The sequence below is a fragment of the Hemiscyllium ocellatum genome, chromosome 34, assembly GCF_020745735.1.
Source record: "Hemiscyllium ocellatum isolate sHemOce1 chromosome 34, sHemOce1.pat.X.cur, whole genome shotgun sequence".
NCBI classification, from domain to species: Eukaryota; Metazoa; Chordata; class Chondrichthyes; order Orectolobiformes; family Hemiscylliidae; genus Hemiscyllium; species Hemiscyllium ocellatum.
Window position 1 is genome coordinate 8,268,000 of NC_083434.1, and position 15,391 is coordinate 8,283,390.

The 15,391-nt window shown below is 42.4% G+C and overlaps 1 protein-coding gene across 8 annotated transcripts in view; it reads right to left on the minus strand.

The window, feature by feature from the left end:
• The window catches only part of si:dkeyp-120h9.1 (Y+L amino acid transporter 2-like), a 129,370-nt gene that overhangs the window by 27,422 nt on the left and 86,557 nt on the right, over positions 1–15,391 (minus strand). For all 8 annotated transcript variants that reach the window (XM_060850262.1, XM_060850264.1, XM_060850266.1 and 5 more), the window contains 4 exons: positions 15,097–15,222; positions 13,112–13,256; positions 6,245–6,368; positions 2,942–3,045 (listed from right to left, as the gene is read on the minus strand). In XM_060850262.1, the coding sequence (XP_060706245.1) occupies positions 2,942–3,045; positions 6,245–6,368; positions 13,112–13,256; positions 15,097–15,222 (499 nt within the window). The remainder of the gene's footprint in view (positions 1–2,941; positions 3,046–6,244; positions 6,369–13,111; positions 13,257–15,096; positions 15,223–15,391) is intronic.

Below are 15,391 nucleotides of genomic sequence, written 5' to 3' on the forward strand. Positions count from 1 at the left end.
TCTCATTAATTAGTGGTTGTCAGCTTATTTAAACTGCATTTAGCAGTCAATCTCAGCTCATTTCAATGCAGCTCCAAAGACTCCCTCCTTCCCTGAGAAACTGGACAATGCCATTCCCAATATGGAAGAGTGGGGTTAGGGGGCAGCAACTCGCTGCTTGCTTCGCCAGGCCTTCAGCAACTGTGTCTTCATGACCACTTCTCGGCATCCTCCACTCTATTCAAGTAGGCGTTGCCCAGCCACCACGATATCCACATTATCATGGCTACTTTGGCCTAACTCACACATCACCTCTGCCAGGTCACTTTGTCTACAAGGACACACTCACATATTTCATGAACGTACACATAGCACATTTTACTATGCTTTGCTTACTTTTTTTGGCACTCATTCCCTTTGCTCTCATCTGGAGGCTGCCAAATCCTGCTGGCTAACATTGATTTTATCGCAGAGAGGGAGCTAGGTAGCATGTTACATTTCAGCAGTCAAAGGTTGCTACCTGACATTGTGCTCCATCAATGTCACATCTACAGCATGTGCCAGCCACTTCCATAGCAAACACACTGCAAGCACTTCACAAAAATGGTCTTGTCTGAAGCTCCTGGCGCACCAGTTCTTACTGGGTCCATGGGGGTCAGTGAGGGGGGGTGGGGGATCGCCACACTCAGTCAAAGTGTTGGAAAAATCCCAGTCAAAGCAGCGCTGGCCGCTGTTTGTCAGGCACTTGGCCCGACCCGAATCTAGGAACTGAGCCATGATCAGACCTGCAGATCAAGGGCAGCTAGTCCAGGCTACCAATCACATAATGGCACTAGCCCAGGGGCTAGGCTGTTCTCAGTCAGGGCTGTCCTCATGTCAGTCTGGGGTGAGTATGTGGGCATTATCAATCAGCGAGTTGAGAAGGGAAGCTATGGTCAGTCCTGGAGGATTTGGGCATTACCCATCGGCGAATTGAAAAAGGAAGCTATGGTCAGTCCTGGGGAAAAGAAGAAGCTGAAATCTAGGTACAAGGTTCATTGGACTGGGTCACTGAGGGAATGAAGATAGTGAAAAGTGACAATTCATGATAGAAGTTTCAGATTTCAGAGTACAGGAGGGAATGTGAAGTTGTGGGAGAGGTGTCTCTACAGATTTCAATTACTCTGGCCTCAACATGTGCAGAGTGTATGGCCAACACAGGCATAGCAATTTATAAAGTCAGGGCTAGATTGGTTTATTAACAGTTACATAAAGGAGATGAATGGAAACAGAGTGACACTGAAAAGAAATCCTTTATTTATACAGAATTAACATTAAAAATTATAGCGATTACATAGAATCATAGAATCCCGACAGACCATCTGGTCCAACAAGTCCACACCAACCCACCAAAGAGTAACCCACCCAGACCCATTCCCTAACCCTATTACCCCATGTTTATCCCCAACTAATGCACCTAACACTATGGGTAATTTAGCATGGCCAATTCACCTGACTTGTGCATCTTTGGACTGTGGGAGGAAACTGGAGCACCTGCAGGAAACCCACGCAGATACGGGGAGAATGTGCAAACTCCATACAGACAGTCGCCCAAGGCTGGAATCAAACCTGGGTCCCCTGGTGCTGTGAGGCAGCAGTGCTAACCACTGAGCCACCGTGCCGCCCTACAGCATTAACCAACCCATTGTGATGTCAGATGCATAAAGCCACACAGAGGCAATCTTAAAACTCTCACTTGAGTTTGCCACTTCTGTGTCATTTTTTGCAGCAGATATCAGATGCTGCTGCTTAGGAGCTGCCAATCTCACACAGTGAACTGTAAGTATAAACAACATTTAAAAGGCATTTGGACAAACACATGGATAGAAAAGGATTAGAAGGATATGGGGGCCAAGTGCAGGGAAACGGGGTTAGTGTGGACAGGTATCTTGGTCAGTAAACACGAGTTTTGGCTGTCTGTAGGACTCTATGACAAGGTCAAGGTTTGTGATGCTCAAGAATGGACTTCTTTGACAGCATGATAGCATTCTCTCCAAAGCGCCTGCATTTTGTTTTCCCAGCGTAGCGGAAGCACTTTGGATCTGCAACATACATCTGAATAAGGGACCATAGCTCAGAGCTCCATACAAAAGCATGACATTGGCAAAGCTTCTGCAGGATTGTTAAAACAACAGCCATTTCAAAATAACTGATGAAGAGGATCAGGAGAAGGGTTACTGATGTGTTGTTCAATTCTCACAGATTAGCAGCTCACACATCTGAGGCAGAACCGACATTCCTGGAGCATTTCCTGTGGCCTTGTTGGAAACTAGACAAAAGAAAAAAGGGGGGGGGAAAGGAGGGGCAGGCATTTCTGGGAGTTTCCCGAGAGGAATATTTTAGAGTAATATTTGCTTTCCTTCCTCCCTATGGGGGCCAACTAGCAGCACTGTTTTGCCCTGAAGAGGAGAAGCATCTGGAGTGAGGTTGAGGTCTCTTCCCCCCCTTCACCTTCACACTGATGCTGAGTCACCAAAAGCTCCAGAAATGGAGTGAAGGTCCATGTGCATATCTGCAGGAACTGAGCATACCAGGCATGGCTTTCCATAGCAGTAGCCAGCCTGTCCATGAAGGCAATCAGATGCCTGCGGCAAGAGACACCATGGTACTGATAACATGAGTGGCACTTACCCTTGCAGAGTACAGCAGGTCATTCCGCCTGCTTGGTATTGTGTTTGACTCTGGGCTGGCATTTCCTACCTTACAACACAAATTTTCTGTAAAATGTGTTTGGGACATCTCTGAGGTTGTGAAAGACATTAAATAGATGCAAGTCTTATTTTTCTTTGAATTCATCAAACAGCTATTTTTATTTTATATAAAGTTTTTGAACAAGTGAAGATACTGACCTCATCTCTCAAGTTATGTGGTTTGCAGTCCTTTGCCCATTACCTTAACTAAACTCACTGAACTTCAGAATTACCTGGAAGATGCAATGATGGACGAATTGAGGCCACCGTAACAGGATATTGCCACCGACAATGGTATGAGCCATTTTACATAACCCAGAACTTGATCTGCAAAGGTCTGGAGAAACACGGTCATCAATAATTCAGAATTTCACCTCTGTTGGCAGAATCCAAGTGGTAAAAACAATTCACTGGCTTTCATTGAAGTTACAATCTTAACACATCTTCTGGTGACTTTTACTCGTTTAACTAGCGAGAAGTTGTTTCTTAGGTTGAGAGAACTAGAGTTACAGATTTGTCTAAAATAAAAACATCAAACAGAATAGGGCTCATAAAAGAATAAAAGCAAATTTTCTTGTAATATTCAGTAATGCAACAACAATGAGCTGTATCAGATTTTATGATGTAAATCTTCTAAATCTGATCAAGCATGGAGTTTGGATAATAGTTCAAGGGTTATTTCTCACAAATCAAGTAAAACTACTTAAACTCAACCTTCAGTGAGTTTATTTGGGTTATTCTCATCAGAAATGAACAGTGTGGAAACTAAAGAATGACTGAACAATTTCACAGCATCAAACCCCCTTGCCTCCCCCCACCCCCCACCAACTGGTAACTGCAGTAGAGCAGGCAATTGCATACCATGCTGCAGGAACAAATCATGAACAGTACTTGGATTTGTGCCATATTAAAACCGCTTGCTTACTGAGAAGAAAATATTATACTTGTCACTTTAAATCTTGTAAAAATTATCAAGATGATTCGTATATTTCCTAATTAATGATATAAAACATCTGCCAGCCCTCAAAAGATTCAATAGCAGCAGGTTCTGATTAAAAGCAAAAGAACCCTATGAAACTTTAATGGTGAGATGACATGTGAGGACACATGATTCCAAATTGAAGCTAATTCAGGCTCTTCTGTGTATATATGCTTTATTATTACTATCTAGCTGAATTATTATTTGGTTTTCAATCTATTGTGGTTGCACACCATCAGTTTCACAAATTAAACTGATTGCGTAGAATGATTATTGAACAGATGGAGACTATGCAGCCCATCATGTTGGTGCCAGCTGTCTACAAGAGCAACTTTGCTAGTCCCACTGTCCCACCCATCCCCCCTGGCCCTGCAAACTCTAGCTGTTCAGCTGCTTATCCAATTGAGTTTTGAAAGCCATGATTAAATTTGCCTCTATCACAGCCCCATGCTCCATTCTTGTGTGCTGGAACATTCTGTCAATGGCAACATTTTCTTCCTGTTTACTTGATCTGCACCATCCTTGACTTGGAACACGTCTAACAAAATGTCCTTTTTAAGGAGAACATGTAGGTCCAAATTCTCCGAACCACTGAATAACATGAACCCCTCATCCCTGGAAACATCTTCCCAAATCCTTCTGCATGCTTTGTAACCCTTTGCATCCTTCCTACAGAGCTCTGCCCAGAATTAGACACAGTTAGTTGAATTTCACAACACTGTTTCCTTTTGGACAACAGGACTATTTTTCGGTGGCAAATCTGATTGCTCCAAAATAGCTCTGAACCTGCTTTTAAGTTCCTTGATAAATTAGCAAGAGGAGGCAGGATGATGTGGCCATTTTGTCAGAGGACAAATAACTAAAAGTACCAGAGCATGCTTCAGAATCTCACCAAGACATAAATTTTTGACAGCTGCAGCATCCACATAAATGATGACAAGACATCAGAAAGCTGGTGCCTAGCTCTGTCATCCTGAAAGACCACTTACTAATGTCAAAGACTATCTCTAGGTTAGACAGTTGCAGATAGTGCAAACTGTAATGTTAAATTACTCAAGGCTTCTTAGACAGCAGCCTCCAAACCTGCAACCCATACCAGTGAGATGGTCAGCAGCTTCCAAACCTATACCAGCGAGATGGTCAGCAGCTTCCAAACCTATACCGGCGAGATGGTCAGCAGCTTCCAAACCTGTAACCTATACCAGCGAGATGGTCAGCAGCTTCCAAACCTGTAACCCATACCAGCGAGATGGACAGCAGCTTCCAAACCTGTAACCTATACCAGCGAGATGGACAGCAGCTTCCAAGCCTGTAACCTATACCAGCGAGATGGACAGCAGCTTCCAAACCTGTAACCTATACCAGCGAGATGGACAGCAGCTTCCAAACCTGTAACCTATACCAGCAAGATGGACAGCAGCTTCCAAACCTATACCAGCGAGATGGACAGCAGCTTCCAAACCCATACCAGCGAGATGGACAGCAGCTTCCAAACCTATACCAGCGAGATGGACAGCAGCTTCCAAACCCATACCAGCGAGATGGACAGCAGCTTCCAAACCTATACCAGCGAGATGGACAGCAGCTTCCAAACCCATACCAGCGAGATGGACAGCAGCTTCCAAACCTATACCAGCGAGATGGACAGCAGCTTCCAAACCTGTAACCTATACCAGCGAGATGGTCAGCAGCTTCCAAAGCTGTAACCCATACCAGCGAGATGGACAGCAGCTTCCAAACCTGTAACCCATACCAGCGAGATGGACAGCAGCTTCCAAACCTATACCAGTGAGATGGACAGCAGCTTCCAAACCTGTAACCTATACCAGCGAGATGGTCAGCAGCTTCCAAACCTGTAACCCATACCAGCGAGATGGACAGCAGCTTCCAAACCTGTAACCTATACCAGCGAGATGGTCAGCAGCTTCCAAACCTGCAACCTATACCAGCGAGATGGTCAGCAGCTACCAAACCTGTAACCCATACCAGCGAGATGGACAGCAGCTTCCAAACCTATACCAGCGAGATGGACAGCAGCTTCCAAACCTGCAATCCATACCAGCGAAATGGACAAGATACATGAGGACACTGCAAGCTAAAGGTTCCCCTCCAAGCCATTTACCATCTGACTTGGAACTGTATCACTATTCCTTCATTGTCACTTAGTGAAAATCCTGGAACACCTTTCCTAACAGCACCTTGGGTGCCCCTACCCCTCAGGATTACAGCAATGAGAGACGGCAATTACCTAGCCAGCAGTGCTGACATCTCAACAGCAAATACAAAAAAAATGGTCCAATGTGTACCTACAGGTTGGGTTCAGAATAAACTGGTTTGAGATGCAGAGGTCTCAGAGCATACTTGGTTCCAAGAGTCGCTCCTTAACTAATATAGACTCTTATTTGCAATGGAAACAGTTAGCAACATACAAGGAAGTTCAGTACATTGACGAAGGGAAATGCAAATAACATCATTCCAAGGCAAAGTTCAACAGGTGTAAAGTGAATCCCAAAGATGTTCATTGTGGGTATATTTCAATCTCAAAATGAGGACTTACCACAGCCACAGCATCACTGTGGAGGATGGTGGGAATATCCAGGACAGCATAATAAGCCACATTTGTTAGGATGTAGATACCAGTTACAAGAGGCATAGAAATGGCAATGGCTAACGGTAGATTCCTTTAGGAAAGCAAACAACATCGTTGTCACATACATAAATGCAAAAACACAGCAAATGAACAGTAAATGATTCATTTACCTCAAGTCATTTTCCTTTACCATAGCTTCAACAACCCAACCTAAAGTCATTGTAGGTTTTATGGTTTACAACCCTCCTGGAATAACCAGCTGTTTTGTGGAATTGGTGGTTCCTGGTTGAAACAGCAGCCCAGATGTTTCAGTTACTTAACCCTCCTGCCACAGTGCTCAAACATCCCCAGTCACTCCCAATGACAATCATCGTGGTTTGTGACACCACTACTGTAATAAATCCGGAATTGGAGTGCAGAGTGCTGGGAATTGGTTGAGTAAGGAATACCTTATTCTGTTCCTAAAAAAAAACTTTGCTTATATTTCACACTTAACACTTAAAAGTAATTTTAAAGAATTCTAATTTCCATCCAGGAGTAAGCAGGGATATACAAGCTCTCTACATGGGGTGCAGGGATAATATCACATTCTAGGCTACTGTCCAGGGAGTATGGGTTCAAATCTTATGTAGATAGTCCAACTAGGGAACAGGCCGTATTATTCGGGAATGTGCCTGGCCAAGTGATTAAAGTTCTAGTGAGGCAGCATTTTGGGAACGGTGATCATAATTCTGCAAGTTCTAAAATAGTTATGGGAAAGGATCTGAGTGGTCCACAGGTAAAAGTGCTGAACTGGGCTAAGGCTAATTACAACAGTATTAGACAGGGTCTGGAACATTTGGATGGGGGGGTTGGGGGAGGGGAGGAGACAGCTGTTTGAGGGTAAATCCATATTTGATATATTGGAGTCTTTTAAAAACCAGATGACCACAGTTCAGGAGCAGCATGTTCCTATGAGGATGGAAGATAAGAATGGCAAGATTCAGGAACTTCAGATGATGAGAGATATTGTCAGTTTAGTTAAAACACAAAAAGGAAGCATATATAAGATTTAGGACACAGAAATCAAACTAGGCATTTGAAGAATATAAAGGAAGCAGCAAAGAACTTAAAACACGAATAAAGAGGGCTAGAAAGGGCCAAGCAATGTCCTTGGCAAGTAAGATTAAGGAGAATCCCAAGACATTTCATATGTATATTAGGAGCAAGAGGGTCAATTAAAAAAGGATAGGTCTACTTAAGGACAAAGGAGGGAATGTGTATGTGGAGCTACAGAAAGTGGATGAGGTCTTTAATGACTATTTCACATAGTATTCAACAAGGGGAAAGACATGGATGGTGTTAATTTTAAGAGGGGTTTGTTGACACTTTAAGGTCATTTTGATATTAGATGGAGGAGTTGTGGGTGATTTGAAATATATTAAGGTAGCTAAGTCCCCAGAGCATGATGAGATCTATCCAATGAGACTGAAGGAGACAAGGATGGAAACTGCTGGAGCTTTGACAGAGATCTTTGTATCCTATTTAGTCACAGGCAAGATCCCAGAAAACTGGAGAAAAGCCAATGTTCTTCTTTGATCAAGAAACGCAACAAGGATAGTCCAGGAAATGTTAGACCTGTTAGCCTTACAGCAGTAGTAAGAAAATTGCTGGAGAAGATTTTTAAAGCCCAGATTTACTTGTATTTGGAAAAAAAATGAGCTTACTCGAGATAGTCAGCAAGGCTGTATACAGAGGAGATCTTGTCTCGCAAACATGATTGAGTTTTTTGACAAAGTGATGAAGATAATTGATGAGGATAAGGCAGTGGATGTTATCTACATGGACTAAAGTATTTGACAAGGTTCTTCATGGTAGGCTGATCCAGAAGACCAAATCACATGGAATCCATGGTGACTTAGCAAGTTGGATACAAAATTGGTTTGATTATAGAAGACAGAGGTGCAATTTTCTGGCTGGAGATCTGTGACCAGGGGTGTTCCACAGGGATCAGCGCTGGGATCTCTTCTGTTTGTAATATAAATAATGATTTGGATAAAAATACTGGTGGTCTCATTACTAAGTCCACATGAAAATTGGTGGAATTGTGGCTAGGGAGGAGGGTTGTCAAAGGATGCAGGATATAGATGAGATGGAAAGTTGGGCGAGAAAATGCAAGTGCATTTTAATCCAGACAAGTGTGAGGTGATGCATTTTGGGAGGTCAAATGGAAGGGGGAAGTGGCCGGACCCTTGGAAGCATTAACATAAAGAAGGATCTCGGGGTCTAAGTCCATAGCACCCTAAAAGTTGCACATAAGTGGATAAGATGGTATAGGAGATATATGGCATGCTTGCCTTCACTGATCAGTGTTTTAAGTATAAAGGTTAGCAAATCATGTTGTAGCTATATACGACTTTGGTCAGGCCACATTTGGAGTACTGTGCACAGTTCTGGTTACTGCACTATTGAAAGAATGTGGAGGGTTTGGAGAAGATGCAGAAGAGGTTTACTAGGATGTTGCTCGGATTGAAGAATATTAGCTATAATGGGGAGTTTGGATTGTTTTCATGAGTTTCAGTAGCTGAAGGGTGACCAGATAGAAGTGTATAAAATTATGCGGGGCATGGTTAGGTGGATAGTTGGAGTCTTTCTCCCCAGGGTAATAATGTCAAATACTAGGGGGCATGGATTTAAGGCGAGAGCCGGAAGGTTTAAAGATGTGTGAATAATTTTTTTTACATGAAGGGCAGTAGGTGCATGGAACGCGCTGACAGGGAAGGTTTGTGAAGCAGATACGATAGCATAGGTTAAAAGGCGCTTGGACAAACACATGAACAGGCAGAGAATTGAGGGATATGGATCATGTGCAGGGAATTGGGATTAGTTGAGAATAGCATGATGGTCAGCAGACATGGTGGGCCAAAGCTAATTCAGAGCCTGTATGGAGAGGTAATTCACTGCAAAGTAGCACTGACTGTGATGCTAGAGATGGATGAGCAAAGGTGTTAGGGGAAGGACGCACTTCCTTGCTTTCTCGAACATTTTCTCCCCGTATCAACTGCTGCTTACTCAACGAGAGGACAAGTAATTTGGTGAGTATCTGTTAAATGGTTACAGTCTGGTCTATTCCTAAGGTTTAAAATAGGGGGACAGACTACTATTGGTATCAACTTGTGGTTGATATTTCCAATCACACTGTTCAGGGATATCATAAGACACTTTGCAGCAGCTGGGATTTGAATCCAGGTTTTGTGGCTTAGAGATAGGGACACTACCACTCCACCACAAGAGCCCAATACAAACTGACGTAAGGTTCCTAAAACATGAAAGAAAGGAAAATAAGCAATGAAAACATTAACTAAAATACAGTAAGATTGACAGGACAGGTGATGTTTCATAGCTGCAACATGTATGAGCTCCTGGATGCCAATGTGATCAAGTTCTACAGCAAGTGTTTGAGGCTTGAGAAGCTTTGGTTGAGAGAATCTGAGGTGGGGGCTGAGTTGCAGGCACTGCCTCATGACAGGGAGGAAGAAGGTTCCAAAGATATTCATACCGGGGGCACTCATGTGCCTTGTGACTGGGTCCATTGATTTGATAAGTGTTCAGTGACAGAAGGTGGCTGCCCGTGAGGCAGATAAGTGAACCCTAGGCACAGGTGCCCCAGCCTTTGCAACTGTCTAACAATTCTGAGATTCTTTCACATTGTTCGGATGCAGGGTGAGTGAGATAATTGGATATGGCACTGTGGGACAGGAAGCCATTCAAGTGCAGAAAACGAAACTGAATGTGGTAGTGGTGGTACAGGACAGAATAGTGAAGGGCACTCAACACTGTCCTCTGCAGCAAAGAGCAGAGTCTGCAAAGTGATGTTGACTGTCTGGTGTCAACATTCAGGACATCTGCTCCGTGCTGGAGAGGAGCTTACAGTGGGAGGGGAGGATCCAGTTGTGTTGTTCCGTGGCCCCCTAACTGTACCACCGTAGGATAGATGATAAAGGAACAAATAATTGGAGCTAGCCAGAAAGGTATGGTGATAATTATAGGAGAGTTTAATCTATAGCAGACTGGGAAAATCAGATGGGCAATGCTAGCCCAGGTGAGGAGTTCATGAAATGCTACAGAATAGTTTCTTAGAACAGCATATTGTGGAGCCAACTGGAGAGCAAACAATTCTGCACCTTGTGTTTGAAATTAGGTAGCCTTACTTAATCACTTCATAGTAGAAGTTTCCTGTAGCAGTGATCATTACATTCAGTTTGAGGGAGAGAAGGGGCAGGGGGACAGACTAATATGGGTAAATGCAAGAGCATGAAAGTACAGTTAGCCCAAGTTAATTGGCAAATTAGGTTAAGTGATAGGTCAACAGAGATAGTGGCAGACGTTCAAAGGCATATTTCAGAATACCCAGGATAGATACTTTCCAAGGTGAGAATCTAATATCTGTGCTTAACTAAAAAAGTTAACAATACGGTGAAGCTTTTGTTTTAGAAAGTACAATTGCACATCAGAAGACTAGAAAGAATGTAAAACCAACAAGGAATGACTAAAAGATTAAAGTAAGTGAAAAAAATATAGTAGAAGAGAAAGCTAGCTGAAAACATGAAAATAGATAAAAATGTGCAGAGATAGATTCAAAATCATTAGCAAAGTGAGTATTAGTCCCATAGAAATCTGAGAATTCATAACGGAAATTTAGGAGATGATCGATTAATTCATAGAATCATTACGGGGTGGAAACAGGCCATTTGGCCCATCAAGTCCACACTTACGCTCTGAAGAGCATCCCACCCAGATCCAGGCCTCCTACCCTATCCCTATCCCTATAATCCTCCATTTCCCATAGCCAATCCTCCTAGCCTACACATCCCTGGTCACTATGGGTCATTTGACATTGCCAATCCACCTAGCCTGCACGTATTTGGACTGGGTGGAATCGAACCCAGGTTCCTTGTATTGAGCCACGGTGCCACCCCAAGCTGACGTCTACTAACATCTGGAGGAAACTGTCAAAATTGGGAAGGCTGTCACAGAGACCTGTCAAACAGTAGTCATGTTACTGAGAATTGTTCCTTACAATGTGCCAGACATTACCACACCATCTCCTGTATGTCCTATCACAGTGATGAACAGAAAGGAGAGAGTTGCCCTGGGAATCCTTAATGTTGAATCCACAACTGACAAATGCTCATGGCATCAGATCGAACATGGACAAGGAAACCTGTTGGTGGTTACCAATCAACATTGTGTTTTTGACTGTCGATTGATTGGGAAAATCACTGTTTTAAAAGTCAAGAATTTTTGAAGGATTACAGCACTTCTTGAAAGCAATGAACCAGACTATCATTGTAAGTGCTGTTTGCACAAGCAGTAGGGTAAATTGAATTACAGGTGAACCAGGACCAGGAGACTGTGTACAAATGGAGGTTTGACTGACAACAAGTAGCTCATTGGTCTGTGGAATGGTGACCATTTATCAATGACAAAGGCATTTTGCCTGCCAACAAGTATGTGATTGGTTCCAACGAAACCAAACTACTTGGGGTAATAGTGTTTGGGTGGGGAGCCATTGGACCTCCAGTCGGGAAGGAGCCGTTTTTCCTCTGTGTTACAAAACGTCTCATACTTGAAGATTGTCAGTTTATGTTGGAAGTTGTGACTTTTAATTTATTAGGTCAGAGATGTTGTGAGCAGAGGTCTTGACTCTTCTTGTGGGGCAGCATACAACTAGAAGGCATAATCTCACAATAAGGGATTGCCTCTTTAAGAGAGGTGTGGAGGAATTTCTCCTCTCAGAGAGTAATGAATCTGTGGAATTCTTTACCACAGAGAGCTGTAGAGGCCGAGTTACTTAGTATATTCAAGACTGAGATAGAGAGATTTTTAATCAGTAAGGGAATCAATGGTAGTGGGGAAAAGGCTGAAAGTGGAGTTGAGGATTATCAGATCAGTCATGATCTCACTGCTTGATGGAGCAGAATTGATGGGCTGAATGGCTTACTTCAGCTCCTACATCTTACGGGCTGTTCTGATGAGTCCATATACCTTAATTAGCTATGCTGCTGGTGGCCATTATTTCAGAAAAGACAAGAGACATATCGAGTGACACCCCATATTTCTCTCAGATGGTCTTCTAATTCCCCAGAGTGGTATGCATCAAGTTTTAATTGAACAGGGGATTTATAGAAACAAAATATATAGTTACTAAATTGTACGAGAAGTCAGTCAAAGTTTGATAGTGACTTATTGAGTAAGCTGAATGATGAATTGCAAGTATCTTTCAACAATGCCATCCATCAATTGTTTCTAGCTGCCTCCACCAGATGGTTGTCAGCATAAGTGTCCAATAAAAATGAGAAACATATGCGGAGGGAGACATCCCAACCACTAACTGCTAGAACAGCTCAAGGAATGTGTATTATGAAAAGGTTTAGCCTGAAGTGGATTGCTGCTAAATCAGTGTTTTTTGGGGGTGGAAAGAAGAGGAGAGAGAAAGAGAAGAGACTTAATGTGACTCGTTGAAAATGATCCTTCAGGACTCAGAACTAAGTGCAGAAGAGAGGATAATATTTATCAGTTAGTGTACTTCATGACCATAGCCCTCTTAAACTAAAACAGGAATTGCTCGAAAATATCTCAGCAAGACCAGCAGCATCTGTGTAGGGTTAAAGTTGCAGGTCCATTGACCCTTCTCCAGTTCTGCTTTCTCTCCATAGATGCTGCCAGATTGACTGAGTAATTCCAACAATATCGGCTTTTCTTTCTGATTTCCAGTTTTCTCTGTATAGGCTATTCTCACCTTATTTGATTTGCCCTCAGTTTCACAAATCGAGATAAAGTCTCGATACTCACCTCTCAGGGTTTTGGATCTCTTCAGTCACAAAATTAAGTGTGTCCCAGCCAGAATAAGAATATAATGCTGAATACAGAGCTAGAGCCATCTCACCACCATTTAATTTGGAACCTTGAAAGGAGTTTTGGAATTTATCCGTTTCTCCTGCAATAGACAATTCCAGTATTAAGAAATGGAATTTTGTATGTTCCTGTGAATAGGTCTTATAGAATCCAAAAATCCCCACAGTATGGAAACAGGCCCTTCAGCCCAACAAGTCCACACCGATCCTCTGAACAGTAACCCACCCAGACCCATTTCCCTACCCTATATTTCCCTCTGACTGATGCACCTAACACTATGGGCAATTTAGCATGACCAATTCATCTAACCTGCACATCTTTGGACGGTAGGAGGAAACCAGAGCACCCGGAGGAAAACCACATAGACACTGAGAGAATGTGCAAACTCCACAGAGACACGGACAGTCGCCCAAGACCAGAATTGAACCAGGATCCCTGGCCCTGTGAGGCAGCAGTGCTAACCACTGAGCCACCATCCTGCCCTCAGACGCCCTCTTCAAAAGGTAAAGGTCCTGAAACCTTTGTAAATATATGTAGTAATTTTTAAAATTTGGCACCAATGAGATTAGGAGTATGGTGGTTCATCAAATTGATTATATGAACCTCTTGATTATCTATGAAGTATTAGAAACATAATACAGGGGATAAACACGCACTGTTAAACTTTATTTACAGCACAACTCACTAAAGAAAGAATGCAACTTTCCCTTAAATAAAACGTACCAGCAGACAGCCTTCACCCTTGCCCCCTCAACTGACTGCTCAGACCTCCCAGTATTTGAGGAGAAATCGACTCAATATTGAGACAACTTTTAGTATTTTGTGTGGTATTCGATTGGACAATAAATATATTTACATTGAGGTAAATAAATTAAAACCTATGATGATTGGACAGAATAAAACAGCAAACTTTGCAGTATTTGAGGGATATCATTTTTTCTGTTGGTTTATCAAAGTGCCAGTTCATAACATGCTGGTTAAAACAACGTTTTCTGTATATAACCTTTTTGCAAGGCACAAAAAAAAATCTCTTTCAAAAGAACGGTTACATTTTCCAGTCTCAAAAATAAGGGTACACTTTGAGAGTTTAGACAGTGACATGATGGGGTTCAACAGGCAGGTGCAGGGCTGAACAATACAAACTGCAGTCTTGCAGAATAAATCAAGGTTTAATTGGCCCAGTTGGTGGCACTAGAGTAATCCAACAATTATAATGAATCACTGAAAAACTGGGAGAGCTGCCAATAAATCCCACATTCCCATGGAGCAAAATTCTGTTCTTAGGTGCTGTGCAGAGTTCATCAACATACAGCATCAAGGAAGGAAAAGACAAATCTACAGGTACACAGCACTTTGCACATCCTCAACATGTCTTTTGAATTGGAGGCAATGAGACCAATGAACTTCAATATTACAAAGTCCCACAAGCTCCCAAACAAACAATGTTTTTGTGTTAGCATTAGTGGAGGAAGAATAACCAACTGCACTTCTTCAATTAGTGCCATGGGATATATTAGATTTTACCGAGACAGGCGCTGGATTAATATTTTATTTAAAGAACAGCTATTTGAATAATGCAGTACTGTCTCAATATGGTGCTGTGGTGCCAAGTTAGATTACATACTCGCCAGAGGGATAATTAAACATACAGCCTTGTGAGTCAGGCAAGAATCCAATTTAAACTAAAGCAGCTTATTATCTCCCATTATGTATTGGCAGAAGGATTGTACTAGAGACAGAGAGAGACATATTTCAACTCTCGTAACTTGTAACTGCAGTTTGTCAATGGGTCAAAGAATTTAAATAATGTTGGGACTCTTCTGCAGCAGTTAATTACTTTATAAACATCAAATGATTGTGTACCGTAAGTCTCAAAAGATTTCCAGACAGTTAGAAATGCGTAACAAATTAAAGCGGTTTACCTCGGCAAAGCTGCACCAACCCAGCTATGATAATGATGATCAAGGCAACCACTTTAGCAAAGGTGGACACCACCTGTACTGTAGCTCCCCACTTCACCTTGGCACAATTCACCAGTGTCAGCATACCTTTATATTCAAAACATATAGTCAATTAGTGAACAAATTCAAGAAGATCCAAAACTAATCCAATCTGCCTTCCTATGTCATTGTCTGTGCTTCCAAAATATATTTAGCAGCTTATGTGGCAACCATATCTCAAAGTCCTCAATCAGGTCATGGGGGAAATACCTTCAGT